At 42.7% G+C, this 24,918-nt stretch overlaps 1 protein-coding gene across 1 annotated transcript; it reads right to left on the bottom strand.

Annotated features, from left to right (window-relative positions):
- Positions 1–7,691: 7,691 nt before the first annotated feature.
- ctc1 (CTS telomere maintenance complex component 1) lies at positions 7,692–23,633 on the bottom strand. The gene is made up of 25 exons (XM_070929923.1): positions 23,583–23,633; positions 22,985–23,082; positions 21,937–22,029; positions 21,473–21,695; positions 19,636–19,874; positions 19,164–19,293; positions 18,462–18,767; positions 18,249–18,371; positions 17,728–17,957; positions 17,433–17,583; positions 17,103–17,317; positions 16,186–16,349; positions 16,004–16,118; positions 14,738–15,188; positions 14,558–14,647; positions 12,710–12,847; positions 11,897–11,943; positions 11,514–11,599; positions 10,554–10,689; positions 10,408–10,476; positions 10,157–10,316; positions 9,599–9,654; positions 8,920–9,076; positions 8,620–8,734; positions 7,692–7,952 (listed from the first exon to the last, which is right to left on the bottom strand). Exons 1-25 carry the CDS (start codon positions 23,631–23,633, stop codon positions 7,861–7,863), a joined length of 3,735 nt encoding a protein of 1,244 aa, XP_070786024.1. The 3' UTR covers positions 7,692–7,860.
- Between the last annotated feature and the right edge of the window lie 1,285 nt (positions 23,634–24,918).

Here is a 24,918-nt window from a genome sequence, read left to right as displayed (position 1 = left end):
TGTGTGTCAGACAGAGTGGTCAGCAACACCGGGGCCCCGCAGGGGACTGTCCTCTCTCCCTTCCTCTTCACCATCTACATCACAGACTTCAGCTACTGCACAGAGACCTGCCATCTTCAGAAGGTTTCTGACGACTCAGCAATAGTTGGATGTATCAGTAAGGGTGATGAGGAGGAGTACAGGGCTGCTGTGGACAACTTTGTCGCATGGTGCGAGCAGAACCACCTGCAGCTCAACGTGACAAAGACAAAGGAACTGACTGTTGATCTGAGGAGGACCAAGGCGCCGATGACCCCTGTTTCCATCCAGGGGGTCAATGTGGACATTGTAGAGGATTACAAGTACCTGGGAGTTCACATAGACAATAAACTGGACTGGGTAAAGAACACTAATGCTCTCTACAAGAAGGGCCAGAGCCGTCTCGGCGGCTGAGGTCCTTCAACATCTGCCGGACTATGCTGAGGATGTTCTATGAGTCTGTGGTGGCCAGTGCTATCCTCTATGCTGTTGCAGGCTGGGGCAGCAGGCTGAGGGTGGCGGACTCCAACAGACTAAACAAACTGATCTGCAAGGCCAGTGACGTTGTGGGGGTGGAGCTGGACTCTCTGACGGTGGTGTCAGAGAGGAGGATGCTGTCCAAGCTGCGGGGCATCTTGGACAATGTCTCACATCTTCTCCATGACGTACTGGTCGGACACAAGAGCAGCTTCAGTGGGAGACTCATTCCTCCCAAATGTACAACAGAGCGACACAGGAAATCATTCCTGCCTGTGGCCATCAGACTGTTCAACTCCTCCCTCTGAGGGTCAGACACTCGGGAAGAGACTGGAAATCTGTATCCACTTCACCTGTCATACACTACCTCACTATTTATTCTTAAATGTTTAAGTGCAATAGATTTATAGTCTTACACTTCAGTGCAACACATACATACATACATATACATTGTTATTGTATATATTTTTTTACCTCATTGTTCACTTAAATACTGTAAATGTGTATTTTTTTTTTTATTTTCTATTTCTTATTTTTATATTTTGTACATACTTTTAGTTCTAAATTATGCTACTTTACTCTTGAATGGGAGCACCGGTACTGTACAATTTCCCCCCGGGGATCAATAAAGTATTTCTGATTCTGATTCTGATTCTGAGTTACCCACCCAAAACCCCATAATGACTGTGTCTGCCCCCCCATCACTTAAATTAATTCAATCAAAAATAAACAGGAGAGGAGTCATTAATAATAACTTAATAAAAATTAAGACCACTACTGCTATAGGCCAAAACAATAGGAAAATGAAGTATGAACAGTGTGTGTGTGTGTGTGTGTGTGTGTGTGTTATGCGAATGTATAAATGTATGTTGTTTCTTCTTCTTTTTTTTCTTTTTTGCTATACCACTGCGTTGCAAGTGCTTGGACACATTGAATTCCAGTCTGTTTAGTTCCTTATTTCCTCTCTGTGGGACAGAAACACAAAGAGGGAGTTTGTAATCAGAACAGCTCAGATAATAATGTTAACAGTTGATGGAAACCTTCAACATTCAGACTAAAACCTAGAGAGTCAGAGGATGATCCAGTGATCCCGTGATCCAGTGATCCAGTCTCACTGCAGCACAACTAAAATCTGTAGTTACAATCAATACGATTCAGACACATAAACTAAAGTCTTTGTGAGGTTTAATGGTTCAACTCCAAACTCAATAAATTCTCAAGGATCCTTTGACCTTTCTGACCTCCAACAAATGTTTCCTGTAGTTCCTCTAAAGTTTCTTTAGTTTCTTTTGTTGTCAATTTCTTCTTCATTCCCCAGATGTAGGCGATGATTAGTATCAAATAATACACATCACTTTCAATCCCACAAAAGATTTTCAAAGATTCAAATCTAATCCAGGACTTTCCAGGACCGATTCCTGAGCTTTGGTTGATTTGATTTTGGTTGATTCAACAGGACAGACCCCCTTCCATGCTGGACTGGCTTCTTACAACAGACATCCAGCTGATCCACAAGTCCAAACAGGTCCAGTTTAGTCTCATCACTCCAGAAAACAGACTCCCAGAACTCTTCAGGCCTGAACACACCAGTTCTTCTCTTCAAGTGTGTCTGTGTGTGTCGAGGTTTCCAGGCATGAAGCTCTCTTCTAGTCTGTGCTGATACTTTAGTTCAGATCAGACCAGGTCCCCCTGCAGGTCTCTGGCAGGACTCTGAGGTTGTTGTTTTTGTTCCAGAAGGTGTAAACTCCTGAAACAGAGTCTCCTGGAAACCGTCTTGTTGCCTTTGAGCTGTAGTGAAACATTTCTTCTCTTATCTTTTGACACAGTTCCTGTTTCTTGAACACCTGCACAGGTGGATCAATAAGTGGATCACAGGAGCAAATTCAGTGTCATCATAAAGTTCCTGAAAGCGTCTTTCAGCTCACATTCAACAGCAATATTAAATATTAAATACAGGTTTAATAATGATGACATGTATTAAAGAAACATCTCAATCTTAACATATCAACTAATACTTAATAAATTTGTTTAATGTGTGAACTCTGACACTCTGCAGGGTTGAACTGTTCAGCTGGTTCAACAGACCAGAGGTCATGTGACCAGACTGAGCTGCTGTTATAAATGTTTTCCTCTGAGCAGTGCATTGTGGGAGAATAATCAACAGAACAAACAACTGTTCATAAACATCTTTAACATCTCCGACTGTCACACTGAATAACTATGATTTTATTGTTTTAGTTATCATTTTACTTATTTTATTGTTTTAATTTGTGTACTTTCTGTTTGTATTGACATGATGTGTTTATGTGCTTTGGTTTCTATTCTTGGAGTTGGTTCGTCCATTTCTTAGTGTCTTTATAAACCTAAAGAGACTGAGAAAGATTTATTCTCTTCTCTGATTGATGTGAAAACTGTGACAGTTGGTGTTCCAGTTTCCTTGTTCTCTGTTCACCACCAAAACCAGTCTGACAACACGACACCTTCAGGTGTCTCTGTAAAACCAGGAGTTTACTATGCTCACCTCTGACACTGAGGATCAGCAGCACCTGAACAGAACAGTATCTCTGGAAAGTCCCGACCGATCAGGAACAGAGCTGCTGATGAGTCATCAGTTACCAGAAGAAGCAGATTGTTGTAGAACAGCAGCAGGAGGGAGGAGCTCAGACGCCCCCTACAGGTGGAGGATCTTTACTGACTCTTCAGACTGTTAATCAGCTGCTGATTAAACTTAAATGATCAAGGTGTGAACATGAACTGAAACACTTCTATACGCTGACGATACTCTGATGTATTTATGTGTGTCTCTCTGTTACCTGTAGACTCAAAGTTGCTGATGTTCACTGGGAGATACATCACATCACATCCAGCAGGAACTTTTCGCCCAAAGTGACAAATAAAAAGTCCAGTCGACCTCTGAAGGAACAAGAAAGTTCATCATCTCTCTTAAACAAACAAGGAGAGTGTTGAGAGCTGCAGTATGAGAAGTTGGAGGTCAGCTGATGAAGAAAAGAGATTTTAGTTAGTTTGGTTCTCACTTTTACTCACTTATTTGATCCTGTAAACTATATTATCATAGTGAAAGACTTTAAACTTTATTGTGAAAAGTGCTGTATGAACAAAGGTTATTATTATTATTATTATTATTATTATTATTACTGTATCCTGAATATGATGCCACCAGAGGCCTGTACTATGAGGCAAGTTCAACATACCCAGGGTATCTTTTCGTTATCTGGCTTCAGTGAGCCTAACAACCACTAAGGTGTGGTTATCAATTCGGTGAGTCAACCCAGGTTTTCACAATCTAGCCACGAGAACGTTCACATGAAAGGGGCTGGGTTTGTAGCATCTGACCAATCACAAACATGGACACGTCTACTGGCAGCAGAGCGACATATTTTACAACCGAAGAGGAAACTGTAATATTAGACAAAGAAGAAGTTCAACACATCATCCAGGCTGAAAGCAGCACAGTGATGCCGTTTTCCAAGAGAGCTGATTGGTCAGTAGGCGGTGCTTTTATACGAGTTGATCTGTTATCTGGAACATCACCTGCTCTGCTGCAGGTTGTGTTTGCAGCATAAGTTACCATGGTGATGAACCCCCGTCGTAACCCTGGAAACACAACCAGTTACAGTTACAACAACCAGTTAACCCTGAAGGTACCTCGCTGACCTCAAATCATGCTTTGTAGTACAGGCCTCTGGTCACAGATGTGCAGGTAAACGTTTGTTGTGATAATATTAGCAGCAGTATTGGTCGTTATTATTAGTCTTAGTATTAAACAGTTGTGTGTGTGTGTGTGTGTGTGTATGTGTGTGTGCGTGAGTCAGCGGTCATGTGATCACACTAAGCCGCAGCATCTCTGTTCAGAAGTTTGCTGTGTAGTTTCCTTTTTCTCTGTTAACCATCAGACACCTGAACGCAGCGTCTCAAGAAAGTCCCCACTTTTTACTTTCACTTCCTGTTCAGCAGCCAATCAGAAACAGAGCTGATGATGAGTCATCAGTTACCAGGAACAGCAGCTTGCTGTTGAACAGCAGCTGAGAGGAGGAGCTTAGACGCCCCCTATTGGTTTAATAAGGTATTTATTTAAACAGTTTCACAGCCAGAACAATATACTAATATGAACCAGAATAATGTTCAAAACACATAAAACAAGAACATTGAAACAAAACATCACAAAATATGAATCAATCAACAAATAAACATTAGACTTTATCAAAAGATAAGTCGGCTCACTTTGACTATTATCAGTTTATTATAAACAGGATTCATTTAATTAGAATGCTTTTTTTTTTATCTTCACAAGCTTTTATTTGTGTACAAACTGAATTTTATTTTTATTTTTTGATTTTTATTAATCCCACAGCGGGGAAATTTACACATCACAGCAGCAAAGACAGAAAGGTGCAGAAACACACAGCAGACAGCACTGTGTCAATAAGAATTAGAAGTATTATTTTTAAAAAGAAAAAAACAATATACAAATAATAAATACAGATATAAAAAATATGGGGGACAAAAATAATATATATACGGAAAAATATAAAGTATGTACAAATTGTGCAGATTTATGTGCAGTTAAACAGTCTTATAGCTGTAGGAATGAACGACCTGCGGTAGCGCTCCTTCTTACTGCTCAGGGCCCCCACAGTCTCGTGCAGGGGGTGAGAGGTGTTGTCCATGATGGATGTCAGCTTGGCTAACATCCTCCTCTCCCTCACCTCCTCAATGGAGTCCAGCGGCAGTCCAGAACAGAGCCTGCTCGCCTAGTCAGTCTATTGAGCCTCCTCCTGTCCCTGTCCGTGCTGCCCCCCCAGCAGACCACAGCATAGAAGATAGCCGAAACTACCACAGTGTCATAAAAAGTCCGGAGCAGTTTCCTGCACACAGCGAAGGACCTCAGCCTCCTCAGCCGGTGGAGGTGTCTTTGACCCTTCTTGTACAGGGCCTGAGTGTGGTCAGACCAGTCCAGTTTATTGTTCAGGAGAACACCCAGGAATTTGTAGTTCTCCACCACCTCAATGTCCAAACCCTGGATGTTCACCGGTGTGATGCTGGATGACTTCCTCCTGAAATCGATCATCATCTCCTTCGTCTTGCTGGCGTTGATGTGAAGCTGGTTGAGCTCACACCAGCTGACAAAGTCGCTGATGACCTCCCTGTATTCCAGGTCGCTCCCCTCAGACACACATCCAACGATGGCAGTGTCGTCAGAGAACTTCTGGATGTGACAGCTGACAGTGTTGTGTCTGAAGTCTGAGGTGTAGAGAGTGAAGACGAATGGAGAGAGAACCGTACCCTGGGGGGCCCCCGTGCTGCAGACCACCACATCAGACACACAGTCCCGGAGCCTCACATACTGTGGTCTGTTGGTGAGGTAGTCGATTGTCCATGAAGCCAGGTGACAGTCCACTCCCGCTGCCTCCAACTTCACCCTCAGCAGTGCTGGCTGGATGGTGTTGAAGGCACTGGAGAAGTCAAAGAACATGATCCTCACAGTGCTTCCAGTTTTTTCCAGGTGGGAAAGGGATCTGTGTAGTAGATAGATGACAGCGTCCCGATTCCAGGACGGTAAGCAAACTGGAGGGGTTGCGTTGTGCTCACCAGGGGTCGCAGGTGTCTGAGGATGATCCTCTCCATGGTCTTCATAAGGTGAGAGGTCAGGGCGACAGGCCTGTAGTGGTTGAGTTCCCTGGGGTGTGCCGTTTTTGGGTCTTTTGGTAAATTATAGTTAGGATAATAATTTACTGTAATAATTTACTGAAAGCAATAAAAAAGGGTCCAGCATGTCTGAAACAGGTGTGATCATATTTATCTTTATCTTTAATAAGGTCTGTTTATTTTTATCTATTTATGAGTCTTTCTTGGTTACTGCTGTCACTAAATGTTATGATGAGGATTTGATTGAGGATTTTTTATGTTTTTGAAGTGAAATCATTATAATCAGATTCAATATGTCTTCTGAGGTGTGGATAATAATCAGAATCATCAACAGCTTCTTATTAATCTTAATAAAACTGGTTCATCTGTTTATTCACACTCAGCTCAGCCAATTAAAAACCAGCTGCTGATGAGTCAGAGGTTGCTAGGCAGCGGAGTGTTGATGTTGAACAGCAGCAGAGAGAGGAGCAGAGGCGCCCCCTACTGTTCATCATCATCATCATGACGCCTCACAGCAGATCCAAGACACTCTGCACAACACCAGTTGTAACATAACATAACATATTATAAAATAACATATCACAATATAATATAGTAAAACAGTATTATAACATATAATAATATCACACTGGACTAAATGTCAGAGGACCTGCCTGGACCAGCCCCTAGTTATGCTGCTATAGGCCTAGACTGCTGGGGGACTTCCCATGATGCACTGAGCTTCCCTCCTCTCCCTCTCCATCTTTACACATTCATCACAGTCCAATGCATGTTACTAACTTTATATCTTCTCAGAGTTTCTTTGTTCTTTGTCGTCTCGCAGGTTCCTGTGGATCGTGGTCCTGGTACGCCTGGCTGCTGCTGCCATGGGCCTGCCTGACTCTCATCACTACAGTTATTATGTTTAGTCGTAGTTCTGTTACTATTAAAGCTGTTATTACTATTATTAATCTCAGCTATTATTACAGATGTAACTACTAGTATCAGTCATATTTCCATTATTACTATAATTATAGCTGCTATTTCTACTGCTAGTGCTGCCATACATCTCTGCCTGTCTGCTTGTCCACCTGTCTGTCTGTCTGTCTCTCCCCCTCCCTCTCTCTCTCAAACCCAACCGGTCAAAGCAGATGACCCCCCACCTAGAGTCTGGTTCTGCTCGAGGTTTCTGCCTCTTAAAGGAAGTTTTTCCTTGCCACTGTCGCCAAAGTACTTGCTCATGGTGGGAACTGTTGGTCTCTGTAATAACATTATAAAGAGTCATGAGATGACTTTTGTTGTGATTTGGCGCTATATAAATAAAACTGAATTGAATTGAATTGAAATCTAATAATAACAATAATAATAATGTCCTTTATTTATATTCCACTTTTCAAAAACAATGAATGGTTTTCACTCATTAAACAAAAGCCTTTGTCTGCTGCTCTCTTTGTGTATTTTATTTTAGTTTTATACTGTCAGGTATGTGATGGACTGTTCTGTTGCCATGACAACAGGTAGCTGGGGTGTGAAATAAACAGACTTCAGGAGAATGCTGATTTAATTTTAATGAAGATTTAATAACTTATATCAACATTAAATTTAATTGAAATAGACCGTCACATTCTGCAAAACTGAATATTAAACTTTTGTTCTGTAAACAGGAAACTCAAACTTCTTTCAGTCAGTGTGGAGGTGACTGAGATCAGACAGGTGAGATCAGTCAGTGTTGATGTGCAGACAGGTGAACTGTAGAGGAGGAGTCATTCTGGTCATGAAGTCTCTGTCTACTCGACTGAAGCTCTTCATCTCTGAAACAAGCATGAACTTCCTCAACATGGCCGCCAGTCTGCAGGTTTTGACCAGGTAAAAGTGTAGCACTTCATTAGCCTGCTGAGCTAACCTGCTATGCTTGCCTACTGTGGTAGCCTGCTGAGCTAGCCTGCTGTGTTAGCCTGCTGAGCTAACCTGCTATGCTTGCCAACTGCATTAGCCTGCTGAGCTAACCTGCTGTGGTAGCCTGCTGAGCTAGCCTGCTGAGTTAGGCTGCTGAGCTAACCTGCTACGTTATCTCAACACGGCTGATGGAGGCGTCTGCACAGACTGAAGGCATCAGAGCATCTGCATATTAATATTTCATATTCTTTAAAACCTTGACAAAGAAAATTCCTTCTTCTTAAAGAACAAAAGAACATCAGACAGGAAGAATTATCAAGAATACTGATCTGTGTCTCCATATTACAAGTGACATCACACATAATAATCTAAATATAATAATCACAATGTTTAACACTAATAGTCCCATTTAACAAACATCACATCAAATTAAACTGTCAGTGTTTTGATCCATTTTCACAGTTCAAACTGGGCAGTGTGGAGAGCCTTTCAAAATAAAAGTACACATTGTAAAACCTCATGTTACAGACTAACTACAAAATATGTACATATATTGATTATATGTTTTTTATATGTTATTACCTTCTGATCTCTGCTGGTTGTGTTTCCTGCAGGTGAGAGAGAGCTGACGACACACAGCATCACTGCTGCACACACACAACAGGAAGTGGAGAAGAGAGTCCTCAGAGTCACACACCTGAGAGGGAGAGAGACAGGTAAATACACACACCTGAGAGAAAGACACAGGTAAATATGCACACCTGAGAGAGAGTGAGAGGTAAATACACACACCTGAGAGCGCGCGAGAGCGAGAGAGAGAGAGAGAGAGAGAGAGAGAGAGAGAGAGAGAGAGAGAGGGGTAAAACAGGAAGTGGCACTGACCAGGCTCCGCCCCCTGGGGTAGACCCTGACGTGACCTCTGACCCTGAGAGCTCGCTGAAGCCCCTCCCACTGAGAATCAGCCAATCCCAGCAGAGGACGAACCAGAGCACCTGAGAACCAGACGTGAGCTTCACCTGTCCCGTCATCAATCACCAGCCTGATCAATACACACAAATACACACATGTATACACATAAATACACACATGTATAAACCAACCAGCCTGATTGAAGGTGTAGCTTTAACAACACAAACAAACAGCTGTTTCCTGTGTTTATATATTTAAATCAGTCTAGTACATAACTTATTACAATAGAATTAAATATCAGGCTCTTTAAAGTATCAGCAGTCTAATAAACAGTATTTATGCTCCACAGATCAGAAACAAACTGCAGCTCTGCTCCAACTCTGTTTTCTGCATCTTATGAAGTTACATTATTCAGATCACCGTCTCTGTTTATTCAGTTTTATTCTATTTCATCTTTGTGTGATACTATCCCAGACACATGTTCTTTACTGTCTGACTGATGTTCAACACTGTGGGAGAATACTGACTGTAAATAATAATAATAATAATAATAATAATAATAATAATAATAATAACACATTCAATTATTCTGTCACTGCAGTGTTTTTACAGAGTAGTATCACAGAAACACATAAAACATAAAGAGTCTCACTTTGCTTTGGACTGAAAGACTGAAGAGGTCGAACGACACTGAGAACTGGAACAAGACTGAGAGAGAGAGAGAGAGAGAGAGAGAGTTCAGTCACTGATAAACTGTAAGTAAAGAAGAAGACTACAGTGTCCTCTAGCGTCCTCTACAGGCTGCAGAGTTCATTACAAACTCTTCCTACAGTCTGAACCAGAGGAGCTGAACATAATAAAAACGTTTATTCATTTATTGTAAAAGACATTCAGAGTGAAACTGTTAAACTAATAAAACTATAAAACATGATGAATAAACACAGAATGAATCAATAAAACAAAGAGGAACAAAATGAAGGTGGCGCTAGAGGACTCATTCACATCCACACTGTGTATCAGAAATCGGAATCAGAAATACTTTATTGATCCCCAGGGGGAAATTATACAAAATAAAGGAATAAAGGAGAAAAGTAAAAAAAAATAAGAAAACAAACACGAGTGACTGTAACAGGCTGCATGCACACTGTGTGCGTATATATTTAGACGTGTACAGAGAGAAACAGTAGAACAGAGTAGACCAGAGTAGAACCTGTATATATTGACTCCCACACAGCGAGCAGCTCCACTGCAGCTGCAGGAACAGGAAACACACCACGTGACCTCTGACCTGACCCACAATGCACTTCTGCTCCCTGCTCACTGCCCACACACCCAGATGCATCATGGGAGCAGGAGGAGGCGGGGCAGCACTGACAGGACAAACACAAACAGATGAATCAATGAATAAATAACAATATAAACACACGAGTATTGATCAGTACTGCATCAGTGAGCAGTTACCTTGTATCTCCCAGTGTGATGACAGTTACTGAGCTGACAGGTAAATAACTGCAGTACACACTTCCTGACCTGGAACACACACACAGGTACATACAATGTGCAATATAAATAAAAAATGTCAAAGTGTGTGTGCATGTGTGTGTTACCTGGACACTCTCCTCTGGAAAGCAGACAGCAGCAGTGTGTTGCCAGGCAACAGGCCAGGTGGGTAAGGAGTGTGGCTCAAGTCCAGGTACACCTGAAGACTCGTCCCTGTTTGGTCACACACAGTGAGTCGCACACCTGCACACACACACACACACACACACACACAGACGGTGTGTTTTCACTACAACACACTGACAGGTGACACCTGGATGGGGTGTCGCAGGTGTGCTGGTGTATGAAACCTACTTGTGATATCAAACTGATCACAAAGCTGAATGTTTCCATATCTGTTGATTAAACCTGTTTTCAATGAAGAGCAGCACCGCTAATGAAGATATGCTAACTCAGTGATGAACTTCTTCACAATAAAAGTCCCCTGCTGGTTCACCAGTGGAAAGCTTTTAATGTGAAGCAGCAACAGGAAGTGTTCACAAGTTCAAATACAGCTGAAAGTACAAACAGGAAGTCAGCAGCTCGACTGAGGCTGGTGGAAACAAGGGCTGCATTCAGAGCCGCCTACTCCATACTACCGACGTCATCAGTATGCAGTACATACTGCATACTGCTTTTCTCATCAGTATGCAGTATGAAACTGTCAAATGCATTTATTGTGCAGTGTGCCGGCCAGGCTCGGTAATAATCCTGCAGGTATTCTGCACCCCCCCTGCCTGATGAAAGTCTGAACAAACCTTTAAATGAGGCCTTGTAGATCTGATCTGAGTCAAGATTCAGTAATTGGGTTGTTTATTTGTTCAGAAACAGATGTTGGTGACTGCTGAGGTGAAATATGTGAAAGTTTATGTAATGTTAATGGCAAACCGCCGCCAGCTGCTTTTGTTTGCATACTACATGCTACACATCAGTACCACATCAGTACGTACTGCTGGTGTAGTAGGAGGTCAGCCAGCGTCATCACAACCTGAGCCCACACCTGTGTGTATATGTGTGTGTGTGTGTACCTGTGTGTGTGTCTCCAGAGTCACTCGTCCTGTCGTTCAGACTGATCCTGTCAGACACCAGAGCCTGAAAACACACCAACTCTGACCTGAACACACACACACACACACACACACACACACACATACACTTCTTTTAAAATGGTTAAAAACATGACAGCGAGGAGTTCAATGAATCAGCTGTTTGCGCTGCTGATGTCACATTTTGATCTTCTGAATCATCATCAATCATTAAGTCAAGAACATCATTAGTTTGTTTTTCCACTGGAGTCACCAATTAATTAGGTTTATGTTTGTAAAGAGTTTGATTTGAAGAAGCTGGTTCATTGATTGTGCCTCTGCATGTGACAGCTTTATGAGGACATAAACTGAAATATTGAGTTTACCTGCAGTCCAAGACACCAGAGACAGACAGGACTGTGGGCGAGAGAGCCTGAGGACACAGAGAGAGTTATTTCATGCTGTTTGTCACTTTCAACATAAACAGATTTCTTCCTCCTCTCTGACAGCATCATATATTCTGTTCATCACGTTGTGGTTCAGCGTTTCCTTTAACTGAGGAATTAGACCTGAAGCTGTTTCTGTAGAGTCTAGAGGATTCTACTTGTTCTCCACGAACAGGATATCTGTGAGAACAGTTGGAAGAGTAGAACTGACGGACTGTTCAGTTCACACACTGATGGACTTTGACTTTAGTTCAGGTTCTTTGTAAATGTTTAAATGAAAAAGTGTGTTTGTTAGAGAATAATGTGAAAGGTTGATTGTAATGTTATTTAAAGACATTTAAACTTACGACAATGAGATTTTGTAAATAGTTTGAAGAAGAAGATGACTGTAAAGTTTTCATCTGTCTGCAGGTGTGTTTCACCTGTCTGCGGGTGTGTGTTTCACCTGTCTGCAGGTGTGTTTCACCTGTCTGCGGGTGTGTGTTTCACCTGTCTGCAGGTGTGTTTCACCTGTCTGCGGGTGTGTGTTTCACCCGTCTGCAGGTGTGTGTTTTAACCTGTCTGCAGGTGTGTGTTTCACCTGTCTGCAGGTGTGTTTCACCTGTCTGCAGGTGTGTTTTACCTGTCTACAGGAATGTTTCACCTGTCTGCAGGTGTGTGTTTTACCTGTCTACAGGAGTGTTTCACCTGTCTGCAGGTGTGTTTTACCTGTCTACAGGAATGTTTCACCTGTCTGCAGGTGTGTGTTTTAACCTGTCTGCAGGTGTGCAGCAGCAGTGGGCGTGTCAGAGTGTGGAACCTCCAATCAGATTGGACCTGAAGGGTTGAGTCGGCATGGAGCTCCACCCCGCTCCGCCCAGAAACACCACAGCCAATCAAAACACTCAGATCCTGATGGACAGACACACACAGACCAATCAGCTGTCGATTCTGGATTCTGACGTTGCAGAAACAAATATGGCGGCACTCCAAAACACACCAACATCATCAACAGTCTGATAAACAGGTATCTCACACAGCTTGTTGTGTTTCACATCAGAAGTTAATATATCAGAAGAAGTTTATATGTCATCAGCACGTTAATAGTTAATAGTTCTCACATGTAATGAAGATGTGAACAACATTTTTATATTTATTTTTAATGACGTGAGGAGCAGTCTGTGCTCTGTTTGGCTCTCAGGGACCCTCTTCTTCATGTAACCGCGCTCAGCTACACTTTGCTGTAACTGGCCGATTCTATCAACCCCTCGACTCTGCGTTGTGTAAATAATGATGAGGAGGCTGGTTTCTCTTTTTGGGCCGCCGTTTAATATCGGTCAGTTTCTTAGTTGGCTCGATTCAGGCAGTTCACACACAGCACACTACAAAAGATCAACAAATTATTTTAACATTGATGCTAGCTAGCTAGCTAACTTAACAAATGTGTTATACCGATATTTTTACCACTTAAGAAGTACAGTAACCCATTTGTAACTCTTCTAATTAATGTTTCCGTAAACCACAGTGCATATATGTTCATATGGTGGACATATAGACATTAATATGCCTACAGTGCTGTGCACAGCAACCTACCGTGGGCATGTCTCTCACAACTGGCAATTAGTGGTGGGCGGATCAATCCAAATATCGATAATATCGATACCAACGTTGGTATTGATATTGATCGATACCAGTGTAATGAGATCGATACTTTAGTTTCAGTTTCTCTCCTGTATGCACTCCTGCGGTTTCATCAAAGAGGCGACCTGGCTGTCTGTGTCTGTGTCAGTGCTGCTGCTGCCACGGCGCGGAGCAGGGACACTTTGCTCCTCCTCCCCCCTCTTGTGTTTTGATGTTGTACCATCACGTGACTCAGCGGCGAACAGGCAGACAAGCGAGCAGGCTCAGCCGCCAGGCCCGGCCAGCAGCACACACACAAACACAAGCAGCACAGAGTCCAGAAATCCAGAAAAGAAGCGCAATTAAGGGAGAATTTTTATTTAATTTTTGTATTGTAGTTTCTGAACACTCTACCTCAAAAAATAATTTGTTTTAATTTGTTCTCGAGTGATAATTTTGTGCACATTGTTTATTTAAGAAAAAAATCCAGACATGACAATGTATGGGGAAAAATTGTTTTGTTACTGTTCTATTGTTTCTGAACAAAAACTTTTATTATGATAATAAAGTATTTTCTATTTACCTATAAACTACAAATTCTGTCCTAGGTTTTAACTAATTAATAATCCAAAGGAAACATCACAAAAACACTTAAATGGTCATAATAATTCATTCAAATTTAGCAATTTTATGATGTATCAACCTTAATTATTAAAAAGTATCGGTATCGGCGATACTGGCCCTGTATTTACTTGGTATCGGATCGATACCAAATCTTGCAGTATCGCACACCACTACTGGCAATGCCTGTAAGGTGCCAGTGGCATTTACCACCCCTGAGAGAGGGCGCCCTTGAGCCAACAAATCTACATGAAATAGCAAGTGGAATCAGATCATACAGACTCTGTTACATTCACATACAATCAGCAGCTGAACCATGAGCTACAGGTGAGAGGAGCCATCAGCCCCGCCCCCCATTGACATCATGACAGATGTATTTACCTGTTTGTTAGCAGCAATGAGTCTGTAGAAACGTCCAGGCTGGAGGAGAGGACACCAGCGAGCTGACACACCTGAGAACACCAGGACCACCTGCAGACACACAAACAGGTAACCTGGTGACCCTGATCACAGGTGCATTATGGGATGTATCAGGTAATGAGGTGTGTTTGTATTTCTCACGTTGTCCTCCTTCTCTGTCTCCCTGTCCGTCATTGGCCCGTTCTTCGGGTCCTTCCCCCAGGTGACCACTGGACCAATCACAGCAGCTCTGACAGAGAAGCACGGTGTAAGTCCCGCCTCCTCCCCCTTTAACCCTGCCCCTGCGTTTCTCCAGGCAACCCCCTCCTTCTGCTCCACCCTAACCACCATGGACACGCAGGGCCGGGAGTTGCCACCCACAGGGCTGGTCGTCACGGTAACGGAGGAGTGGGAGGACCCTGGTTCTTCTTCTTCCTCTCTTCTTCTCTTCCTCCCTGCAGTCTGACCTCCCTCTGTCTTTTCTTCTTCTACTTTCTGTTTCCTCCCTGTGACATCACCTCCAGACCCCTCCCCCCTCTGTCGCAGGTGTATAACCATGGCAACAGACGGACTGAGGATGTGGAGGTGGTCCAGAGAAAACTGCAGGTAAACTCTGTCACTCACACACACACACACACACACACACACACACACACACACACACACACACACAAGCAAACAACATCAGCCTAAAGATCTTTATTAGCCCTCATATTGATCTGTGTGTGTGTGTGAGAGAGAGAGAGAGAGAAAGAGAGAGTGTATGTGTACCTGCTAGGGGTAGGCGATACTGCAAAATTTGGTATCGATCCGAATACCGATACTTTTTACTTTGAAAAGCAGCAATGTGTCATAATTTATGAAGTGAATGCATCATCAATATGCAAATTTGAATGAAAATTTAATTTTCATGATCATTGATTGATTTTGTGATTTTTCCTTTAATTAGTTATCATGATTATGATCATAATAAAACACAGGACAAAGATTGTAGGCAAATAAAAAATACTTTTTATTACCTAGTTCTCTTTCGGGTGTGTTTTTAGATGTTTGTATAAATTTGTGGTGTTGCCACAGTACCTTATTTGTTTTCTGCAAACATCGCAGCTTGCAGTATTTTGGTCTGCAGCTGTAAAATAACTCCAAACGGCGCTCCTCTTCTTCTCTGCCATCATGCAGCCAGCAGTGCGCTGCTGAGTGACGTGACGGCACGCCGGCAACACTCACAGTATAGCAGGGGAGGAGGGGGAGGGGCAGAGTGAGCATGAGCGAAGTGAGTGAGAGGAGCGGTGTTTGCACGTGCACAACCGCTATGATGTTACGGAGTTAGTGAAACTTAAGTATCGATCTCATCACGCAAGTATTGATCAATACCAACGTTGGTATAGATACATCGATATTTTAGATTGATCCGCCCACCACTAGTACCTGCAGTGTTTGTGTGTGATGTACTTGTCCTGGTCTAGGTGTTTGAAGGAGGGGAAATCCGACTGGATGAATCTCTCTGTTACCATGGTGAACTGCTGGACACACACCAGACAACCTGCAACACACACATTTATTTTTGAAATTTGACCTTTGACCTGTGTGTGTGTGTGTGTGTGTTGTACCTATCCAGGCTGTGTTGAAGACCGCCCTCTGACCTCCCTCCTCTTCCTCGTTGGTTTCCGTGACGACACAGGCCATAGCTGCTGTCCCGTCTCTCAGCTGCAGAGTGTGTTCAGACGTCTGAGATGGAAGCTCCAGCACCCCGACCACCAGCAGGGGGCGCTGCCTGTCAGACAACACAGAGGGTCTAATGACAAACTTCAACCCCCCTTATTGATCATGTATCATCAGCATATAACATGTAATAAATGGTTTATTGATCATGTATCATCAGCATATAACATGTAATAAATGGTTTATTGATCATGTATAATCAATATATAAACATTCAATAAATGGTTTATTGATCACGTATCATCAGCATCTAAACATGTAATAAATGGTTTATTGATCACGTATCAACAGCATCTAAACATGTAATAAATGGTTTATTGATCACGTATCTACAGCATATAAACATGTAATAAATGGTTTATTGATCATGTATCATCAGTATATAAACATGTAATAAATATCCTCATACTGATAACAGAATGGTTGGTGACTGTAGTTAAACTTGTCAGTTAGGGAAATATTACAGTCAGTGGTCACTGTACCTAACACCTGTACAGTGCACCTGTTCTGACGAAGTCTCCTTTTATGAACCCTTTTTGTTAATTCAGCTCTCTGTTTTAGCAGTGAGCTCCTAGTGATTGATGATGTTGTATTGGACTGCATTATATACAAAGGGGTTCCTAATATTCTGACCACCTGATGTATGTAGACAGGGAGGACAAAATAAAAGAAACACCTCTCAGTATAATGTAGTCCAGAGCAACAGCATCTTCAACTATAAGCTCAGTAATAAACATATAGGCTAATTTTAAGTTTGTGATTGCAGATACTGTCCTGCGTGTTCAGGTCAGAGGTCAGAGTTTACCTGAGTCTGTCTCCAGTCTGGGGGTTGTTCTGAGGGTCAGAGGTCAGAGTCCTACAGGACCAGGCCAGTGCTGTGTTGATCTGAGAGCTGGTCAGACTGGATCCACCAGGAGGCAGCAGAGAGCTCAGAGAGACTGAAGACCAGCAGTCTGACTGTAGAGACTGACTGAGCTCTAATATACTGATGTACTGATGCACTGCAGGGTCAGCACTGTACTGTGGAGACACAGAGGACACAGGACACTGCAGGGTCAACACTGTACTGTAGAGACACAGAGGACACTTCAGGGTCAACACTGTAAAACAAATTGAGGTTGACAGTTGTATCTACTTGTGTCAGAGGACATGTGTGAGGCTCGTCCAGCATCTCAGAGTAGATATCCCTCCTTCCTCTTCCTCCTCTTCCTCGTCTCCACACATATTCCATCAGCTTCCAGGACAACACACACACACACTGCTGCTTCAACAAGCTGGGAACCAGACTGGAGACAGACACACAGACAGATACAAAGTTAATGATCAGATTTATTTTACTTTGTCTTATACGTATAAACTTTTATCCTTGTCCTTTAACCTGTACACCTGTTTATCCACATGTTGTGTCTTTGCTCCACACACACCCTCACCTGTGTGAGAGCTGTGAGCTAAGGTGACAGGTCCACAGGTACTCAGACACGCCCATGTTTTTCTCCAGCAGTAACCGTGGTAATATTCCATCACCGGGGCAGCTGGAGTCAGGTGATGACCCTCCCACCCTGCTGAAGGTGGTGACCCTGAGGCTGGAGCGCAGACAGGTAAAGAGCATGCTGGGAGGAAAGTCGGGACAGGGCCGGTACAGGAAGTGGATGTGATGGAGCTGCAGGGAGAACATTCAATAAAACTTTATTATAAATGATCACTGGCACAAACACAACCAGAGGTGTCATAAATATATACATACATACACACATACATATATATACACACACACACACACACACACACACACATATATACACATACATACAGATACATATATATATATATATATATATATATATATATATATATATATATATATATATGCATACACAGCAGCAGGTTGTGGTGGACTCAGTGTGTATTGAGAGCCACGGTGAGAGCCCCCCCCACCCCAGAGGTAACTCACCTCCACAGAGTCTCCTGCTCTCAGTTTCCTCCTCAGAGTCGGCTGATAGGCCAGGCACAGACCCACCTTCTTGTCAATCACATACAGCCCTGCCCCCTCACACACCACCTCAGTCACAGTGCCCTATCAGAGGAGAGGGGCAGGGCTTACCACACAGGTAACATTAACAGGTAACATTCTAACAATCACAGCTCAGTATTGTCTGTATTTTACCTGGTAACTGATGATTCTGGACAGTTTCATCGGGACAGCTGAGTGGACGACATCTCGCTCAGGCTGCACCTCCTCACAGTCATCACTATCAATGTGTGACATCATCAGCGGTGGGGGCGTGTCCAACTGTGAGTCAGTGTGAGTGTGTTCCAGTGTGTGTGTGTAGTTTGGGTGTATTTCAGACTGATCGGTCACACACAGGATGTTGTTTCCTCTCCAGCCTCGTAGGACACACACACGCAGCGCTGTCACACACACATTCAGGCCAACACACACACACTGAGTCCACCACAACCTGCTGCTGTCCTACAGAGAGACAGACAGGCAGAGAGAGAGAGACAGACAGGTTGTGTCTCCATGCTGCTGCAGTTTGATCATCAGGACAAACAGCTGAGACTCAATCTGTTTCACTTTTACTCTCAAACTCTGTTTAAATTCAACAGCAGAGAGCAGCAGAGGAGAGAAGCAGATCCAGAGTCACTGATCAGGATCAGTTCAGACCGTTTCCTGTTATTTAATCCCAGTTTATATGCTGGGAGGATTCTTGTTATCAGTTTCACATGGTAATACAAAGACTGACAGAATATCAGCTGTGTTTAACATCTCAGTCTGGTAACAGATGAAAACCACTTGTTGGAGGTTTGGACGATAAATCTGAAAAACAACCAGGAAATGACATCACACACAGACAGTGTTTCCTACCTTGACGAGGACAGGTAGAGCGTAACCGTCGTCTGTCAGCCAGAAGCAGAAGAAGGTTGTTCCTGCCACAACCAGCAGAGGGCAGACTGAACCCACCTGACCACAGACAGATACACGCTGTCCAGGTGTCCTGAGAGAGAGACAGGCAGACAGAGACAGACAGAGAGAAAGAGACAGGCAGGCAGAGAGAGACAGGCAGACAGACAGAGAGAGAGAGAGAGAGACAGACAGAGAGACAGAGAAAGAGACAGGCAGAGACAGGCAGACAGAGAGACAGGGAGACAGAGAGAGACAGACAGAGACTCTGTGATGCTTCGTCCCCTCCAGACCTCATTGATTCTAGTCTGACTCACAGGATGTAGACATTCTCCTCCCCTTCCTGTCTGTCTGTTTCATAAGGGTTTGGATTGGACTAAGTCTGGCTATAGAGACTACATTAATACTGTCACGCCTCAGAGGTCAGGGGACCCACCTGTTCTGTAGTAAACCAGCAGCCTCTCTGACTCTGACTACTCTTCCAAGCTCTGCCCCTCCTTCAGGACCAGCAGCCAATCCCTGGTCAGGACCAGGACACAGCATAACAGGAGAACCAATCAGCTCCACGTAGCTTTTGGCCTCGTCCTGGTCATGCCCCTGGACATTGTGGGGCATGTAGTTCCAGTGAGGGAGGAAGACAGGACAATTCTGCCTCAGAGGTGAGGGAGACAGGCACTGGAAAGAGACAGACAGACAGGTGAGACCACAGAGACAGACAGGTGTTGAGTTAAAATGTCTGACTGCAGATGAAGGACTCCGGTTCAAAAAGCACAAGACAGAACAACACACTAGCAACAGACCAGCTGGCCAGCAACAGACCAATGACAGACCAATAAGAAACATGCAACAGACACGCAACAGACCAATGACAGACCAACAACAAACATGCAACAGACACGCAACAGACCAATGACAGACCAGCAACAGACATGCAACAGACCAATGACAGACATGCAACAGACCAATGACAGACATGCAACAGACCAATGACAGACCAGCAACAGACATGCAACAGACCAATGACAGACATGCAACAGACCAATGACAGACCAGCAACAGACACGCAACAGACCAATGACAGACACGCAACAGACCAATAACAGACTAATGACAGACCAGCAACAGACCAATAACAGACCAATAACAGACCAATGACAGATCAATAACAGACACGCAACAGACACGCAACAGACCAATGACAGACCAGCAACAGACATGCAACAGACCAATGACAGACATGCAACAGACCAATGACAGACATGCAACAGACCAATGACAGACCAGCAACAGACACGCAACAGACCAATGACAGACACGCAACAGACCAATAACAGACTAATGACAGACCAGCAACAGACCAATAACAGACCAATGACAGATCAATAACAGACACGCAACAGACACGGAACAGACCAATGACAGACCAATAACAGACCAGCAACAGACCAATGACAGACCAGCAACAGACACGCAACAGACCAATAACAGACACACAACAGACCAGCAACAGACCAATAACAGACCAGCAACAGACCAATGACAGACCAGCAAAAGACCAACAACAGACCAACAACAGACCAGCAACAGACCAATAACAGACCAGCAACAGACACGCAACAGACCAATGACAGACCAGCAACAGACCAGCGTCACTTTCAGTGCTTTTAACTCCAGTCTCAAATAGTTTTCCTGTTCAGATTTGTCTTCTTATCATCTCGTCAGTCGTCAGTGAAGCTCTTTGAGCTGAGCCTGTAAGAAACCAGCTATACGAATAAAGTTTGATTGATTTTCTTTCTTTAAGTGCTTTAATTCTATACGTTTTATTATATATACATATCAAACTGACGATTCTATTGGCTACTTTTGTTTGACCTTTATTTTTCTCAATTCAAGTTAAATATACTTCTTAGTATTCACTCTCAGAATGATTTGATTTATTGTCTTGAAGTTCAAAGGTCCACTTACTGGAGCTTTCAACCACATGTCAGGGTCTTCTTCAATAAATGAAACTGGTTCAGGTGTCATCAAATAAATCTCAAAACCTCATAACAACTTTATGACTATTGTTATGTTCTTTACTGTTAGTTCAACATGACTTTGTCTCAGCTCTTTAATCTCTACATTTTCTTTTATGACATGTTAATTCGCTATTTTAAACTAAACAGGAGTCACAGAAACATCTTCGGGGTCATAAACACTTAAACTTCCTGTCATTATTAACTGACTCGGACCCTGAACGCATCACCCTGCCGGTATGAAACCCTCAGACTCACCTCACACCTGACACTGCCGCTGGCGTCCGTCAGCCTCCACTCTCCGCCCTGCCCCTCTCTCAGACAGCCAATCAGCAGCAGGTTCACCCGCGGCAAAGCCCGGTGACCCGGCAGAGAGATCTCCGCCTCTTTCGCCCACGCTCGCTGCTGATTGGTGCTCCAGGATAGGTTACTGACACAGGCCAAGTGCTGCCGGGAGAGCAGCTCCGAGACGGACACCGGCCTGGTGACGGGGGTCAGGAGAGGTCAAAGGTCATAATAACAAGAAATACTGTACAATGGTAAACATAAAATAACTACATATATCGTATAAAATATAATACATATATATAAATATAAGTACATGAAGTAAACAGGAAATACAGAAACATACACAGTATGTGTTTAGTGTTGCCTCGGTCGTGTGATTATTACTGATAATAATAATGTTGATAATTAATAATAACAATGATCTGTGGTCGTACCTGTAGCTGACAGGTAAGGTGTGTGTGACAGACATGTTCTCCTGTATCTTCTTCACCACACACACACTCAGGGGATCAGAACACACACCTCCACCTGAAACACAACAACATTAAACGTCTGAACAAACAGACTGATAATAAGTCTGAACTGTGACCCTGGCACTGTGGCAGCTCAGGGCCTCTTACTGTAGCACACAGGCTAACCCATGCAGTTTCTATTACTGCCGTGGATACATGGACATGGATACATGTATAGTGCAATACATATATAGTCATACACTTCAGTGCAACACATCCATACATATATATACATTGTTATTGTATATATTTTTTACCTCACTTCACTTAAATACTGTAAATGTGTATATTTTTTATTTTCTATTTCTTATTTTTATATCTTGTACATACTTTTAGTTCTAAATTATGCTACATTTCTACTCTGGAATGGGAGCACCGGTACTGTACAATTTCCCCCCGGGGATCAATAAAGTATTTCTGATTCTGATTCTGATTCTGATGGACTCCAGGGCACACAAGAGCCCCCAGCCCCTGGACATCTGCACCTGAACTTCAGTATAGCGTTCACACTGAGATGAAGAGAGACCACTGTGTTCTGGGATGGGTTGCACCAATTGGTCTTTGCTAAGCCTGATCCTAACTGCTAAGTCGGCCTTTGTTAAGACCAGTCTTTAGAATGGACTTTATGTTGTTGCACCAACCAAACTTAAGCCTAGTCTTAACTCCCACGCGACTATATACATTGTTAGAAATCTCTGCATCTCCCCATAAAGTCAGTGAAACCTATAAAATATAACGGCACATATCTTGGTCAGCTCTGTTTTTTGCAGTGACCTGTCCTGATCAATGTGTCAGTCCCATGGAGCTGACACAAAAAACGACGGCATAAAGGCAATTATTGAAGTTTAAGTGAGCGTATTGGGAGAAATAGGCTAATCATAGTTTCTCTAGAACCCTAGCAGCAAAAAATACATATAGCATTGTGGGTTTAAGCAGGGATTCAACGTTCCACAACACTAAAAGCTGATTGGCTGACTGACCGTCAGCAGCAGGAGGGGCGGGGCCAGAGAGCACAGGATATATGTGTTCTGTGATGAAGCTGAAAATCTCCTTTAACCAGATGGACTCCTGCAGGAGGAAGATTTACCCGTTAATTTAAATAAACAGTCACCATACATACATTCAATAACAAGAGCATCAGATATCTGATAGCACACCGTGTCATTAATCTCACTATAATGTCTTCCTTATACCAAACTAATATCCTTCATTCCAAAATAACGAGCTGGTTAGTGATAATAAATGTGCCGAATTCACCAGTCAATAATTTAATTAATTTAATTTACCATAAATACACTTTTAAACGACGGGTTGTCACCGCACATCATTTTATCAACTGACTTTATCAACTAAGTTTAATAACGTTATAACTATGCAGAGTTTAGTGCTCGGTTGATCATATGTAAGACGATTTTAGCAGGAAACCTGAATAACTGAAGAATAGTCTTTGGTCTTCTTCTATCAAGTATCTCTTACAGCTCATAGGCTAAGCATTATTCAATAGGATTATTTTTAATGGGAGTGTCGGTTATCGAAGCTACAAACTTAAGTGAAAGGACTTTACTGACGGCTTCCCCGCTGGGTTTGAATTGGTCCAGGAGCAGCTGCAGGGAGTCCATGTCCATAGTCTAGAACAACCGTTAAACTGGATCACTGACGGCTGATATTAGTTTTTATTATGTATTAAAGATGAAATGTGTCATTCTTCATATATCTATGTTGTAAACAAACCGCTCCCGCAAAAATCCTTCAAGCACAACTTCCTGTTGAACTACGGTGTCCGGAGAGTCTCTAAGCTGTCTGCAGTGGCGCGCATACAGGACGAGTTTTGAGCGCCACATAGTGGAGAATGAAGCTGTTATAAATTGTGGTTTGTAATAAAATAGGACTGGACTAACCTGGTTTAGCCACACCAATTCGTAAATGCGAATCTGCCTAAAACACGAGCTCGCACATTCGTTTGGTTTCTAGTCCAGGACTGGTCTATTTCAGGATAGTCCAGTCCAGTAAAACGTCTGCGAGTACGTCGATTAGATATTGATTAGATAGATTAGATTATTCTTGTAATTTCTCTGAATTACTCTGTGGATTTAGCTTTATGTACACTCACACTGAAACTTCAACATACAAAAGAAATGGATCGACTCAAACCTATTTTTGCTTACAGCCCAATCAGTTTGGGCCCCTCACGTGTTATCATTTATTAAAAGTTTAAATTGCTTTAAGAAAACAGACAAGAGAGACCTTTATCCAGAAAATATGTATCTCTTTATGTTGACATTTAAACACTAAACATTGCATAACACAGAAGATCACTGTAAATATCATCAATACTAAATTTGTTGACGTCTTGCCAATGTTTTCTTGAGTAAAAAACAACGCAAAATAAAGTTTCAGACTTCAGATTTAACCTTAACTGGCCAACAGTTAACATGTTATGAGATGTGTCAGATTATGTTTGAATAATCTGACATACAGTGCATCCGGAAAGTATTCACGGCGCTTCACTTTTTCCACATTTTGTTATGTTACACCCTTATTCCAAAATGGATTAAATTAATTTTTTTCCTCAAAATTCTACACACAACACCCCATAATAACAATGTGAAAAAAGTTTTTTTGAAATTTTTGCAAATTTATTAAAAATAAAAAACTAAGAAATCACATGTACATAAGTATTCACAGCCTTTGCCATGAAGCTCAAAATTGAGCTCAGGTGCATCCTGTTTCCACTGATCATCCTTGAGATGTTTCTGCAGCTTAATTGGAGTCCACCTGTGGTAAATTCAGTTGATTGGACATGATTTGGAAAGGCACACACCTGTCTATATAAGGTCCCACAGTTGACAGTGCATGTCAGAGCACAAACCAAGCATGAAGTCAAAGGAATTGTCTGTAGACCTC

Source organism: Enoplosus armatus, chromosome 23 (genome assembly GCF_043641665.1).
Source record: "Enoplosus armatus isolate fEnoArm2 chromosome 23, fEnoArm2.hap1, whole genome shotgun sequence".
Taxonomy (NCBI): domain Eukaryota; kingdom Metazoa; phylum Chordata; class Actinopteri; order Centrarchiformes; family Enoplosidae; genus Enoplosus; species Enoplosus armatus.
The sequence above is the reverse complement of the archived record's forward strand: the minus strand, read 5'-3'. Positions and strand labels throughout refer to the sequence as shown.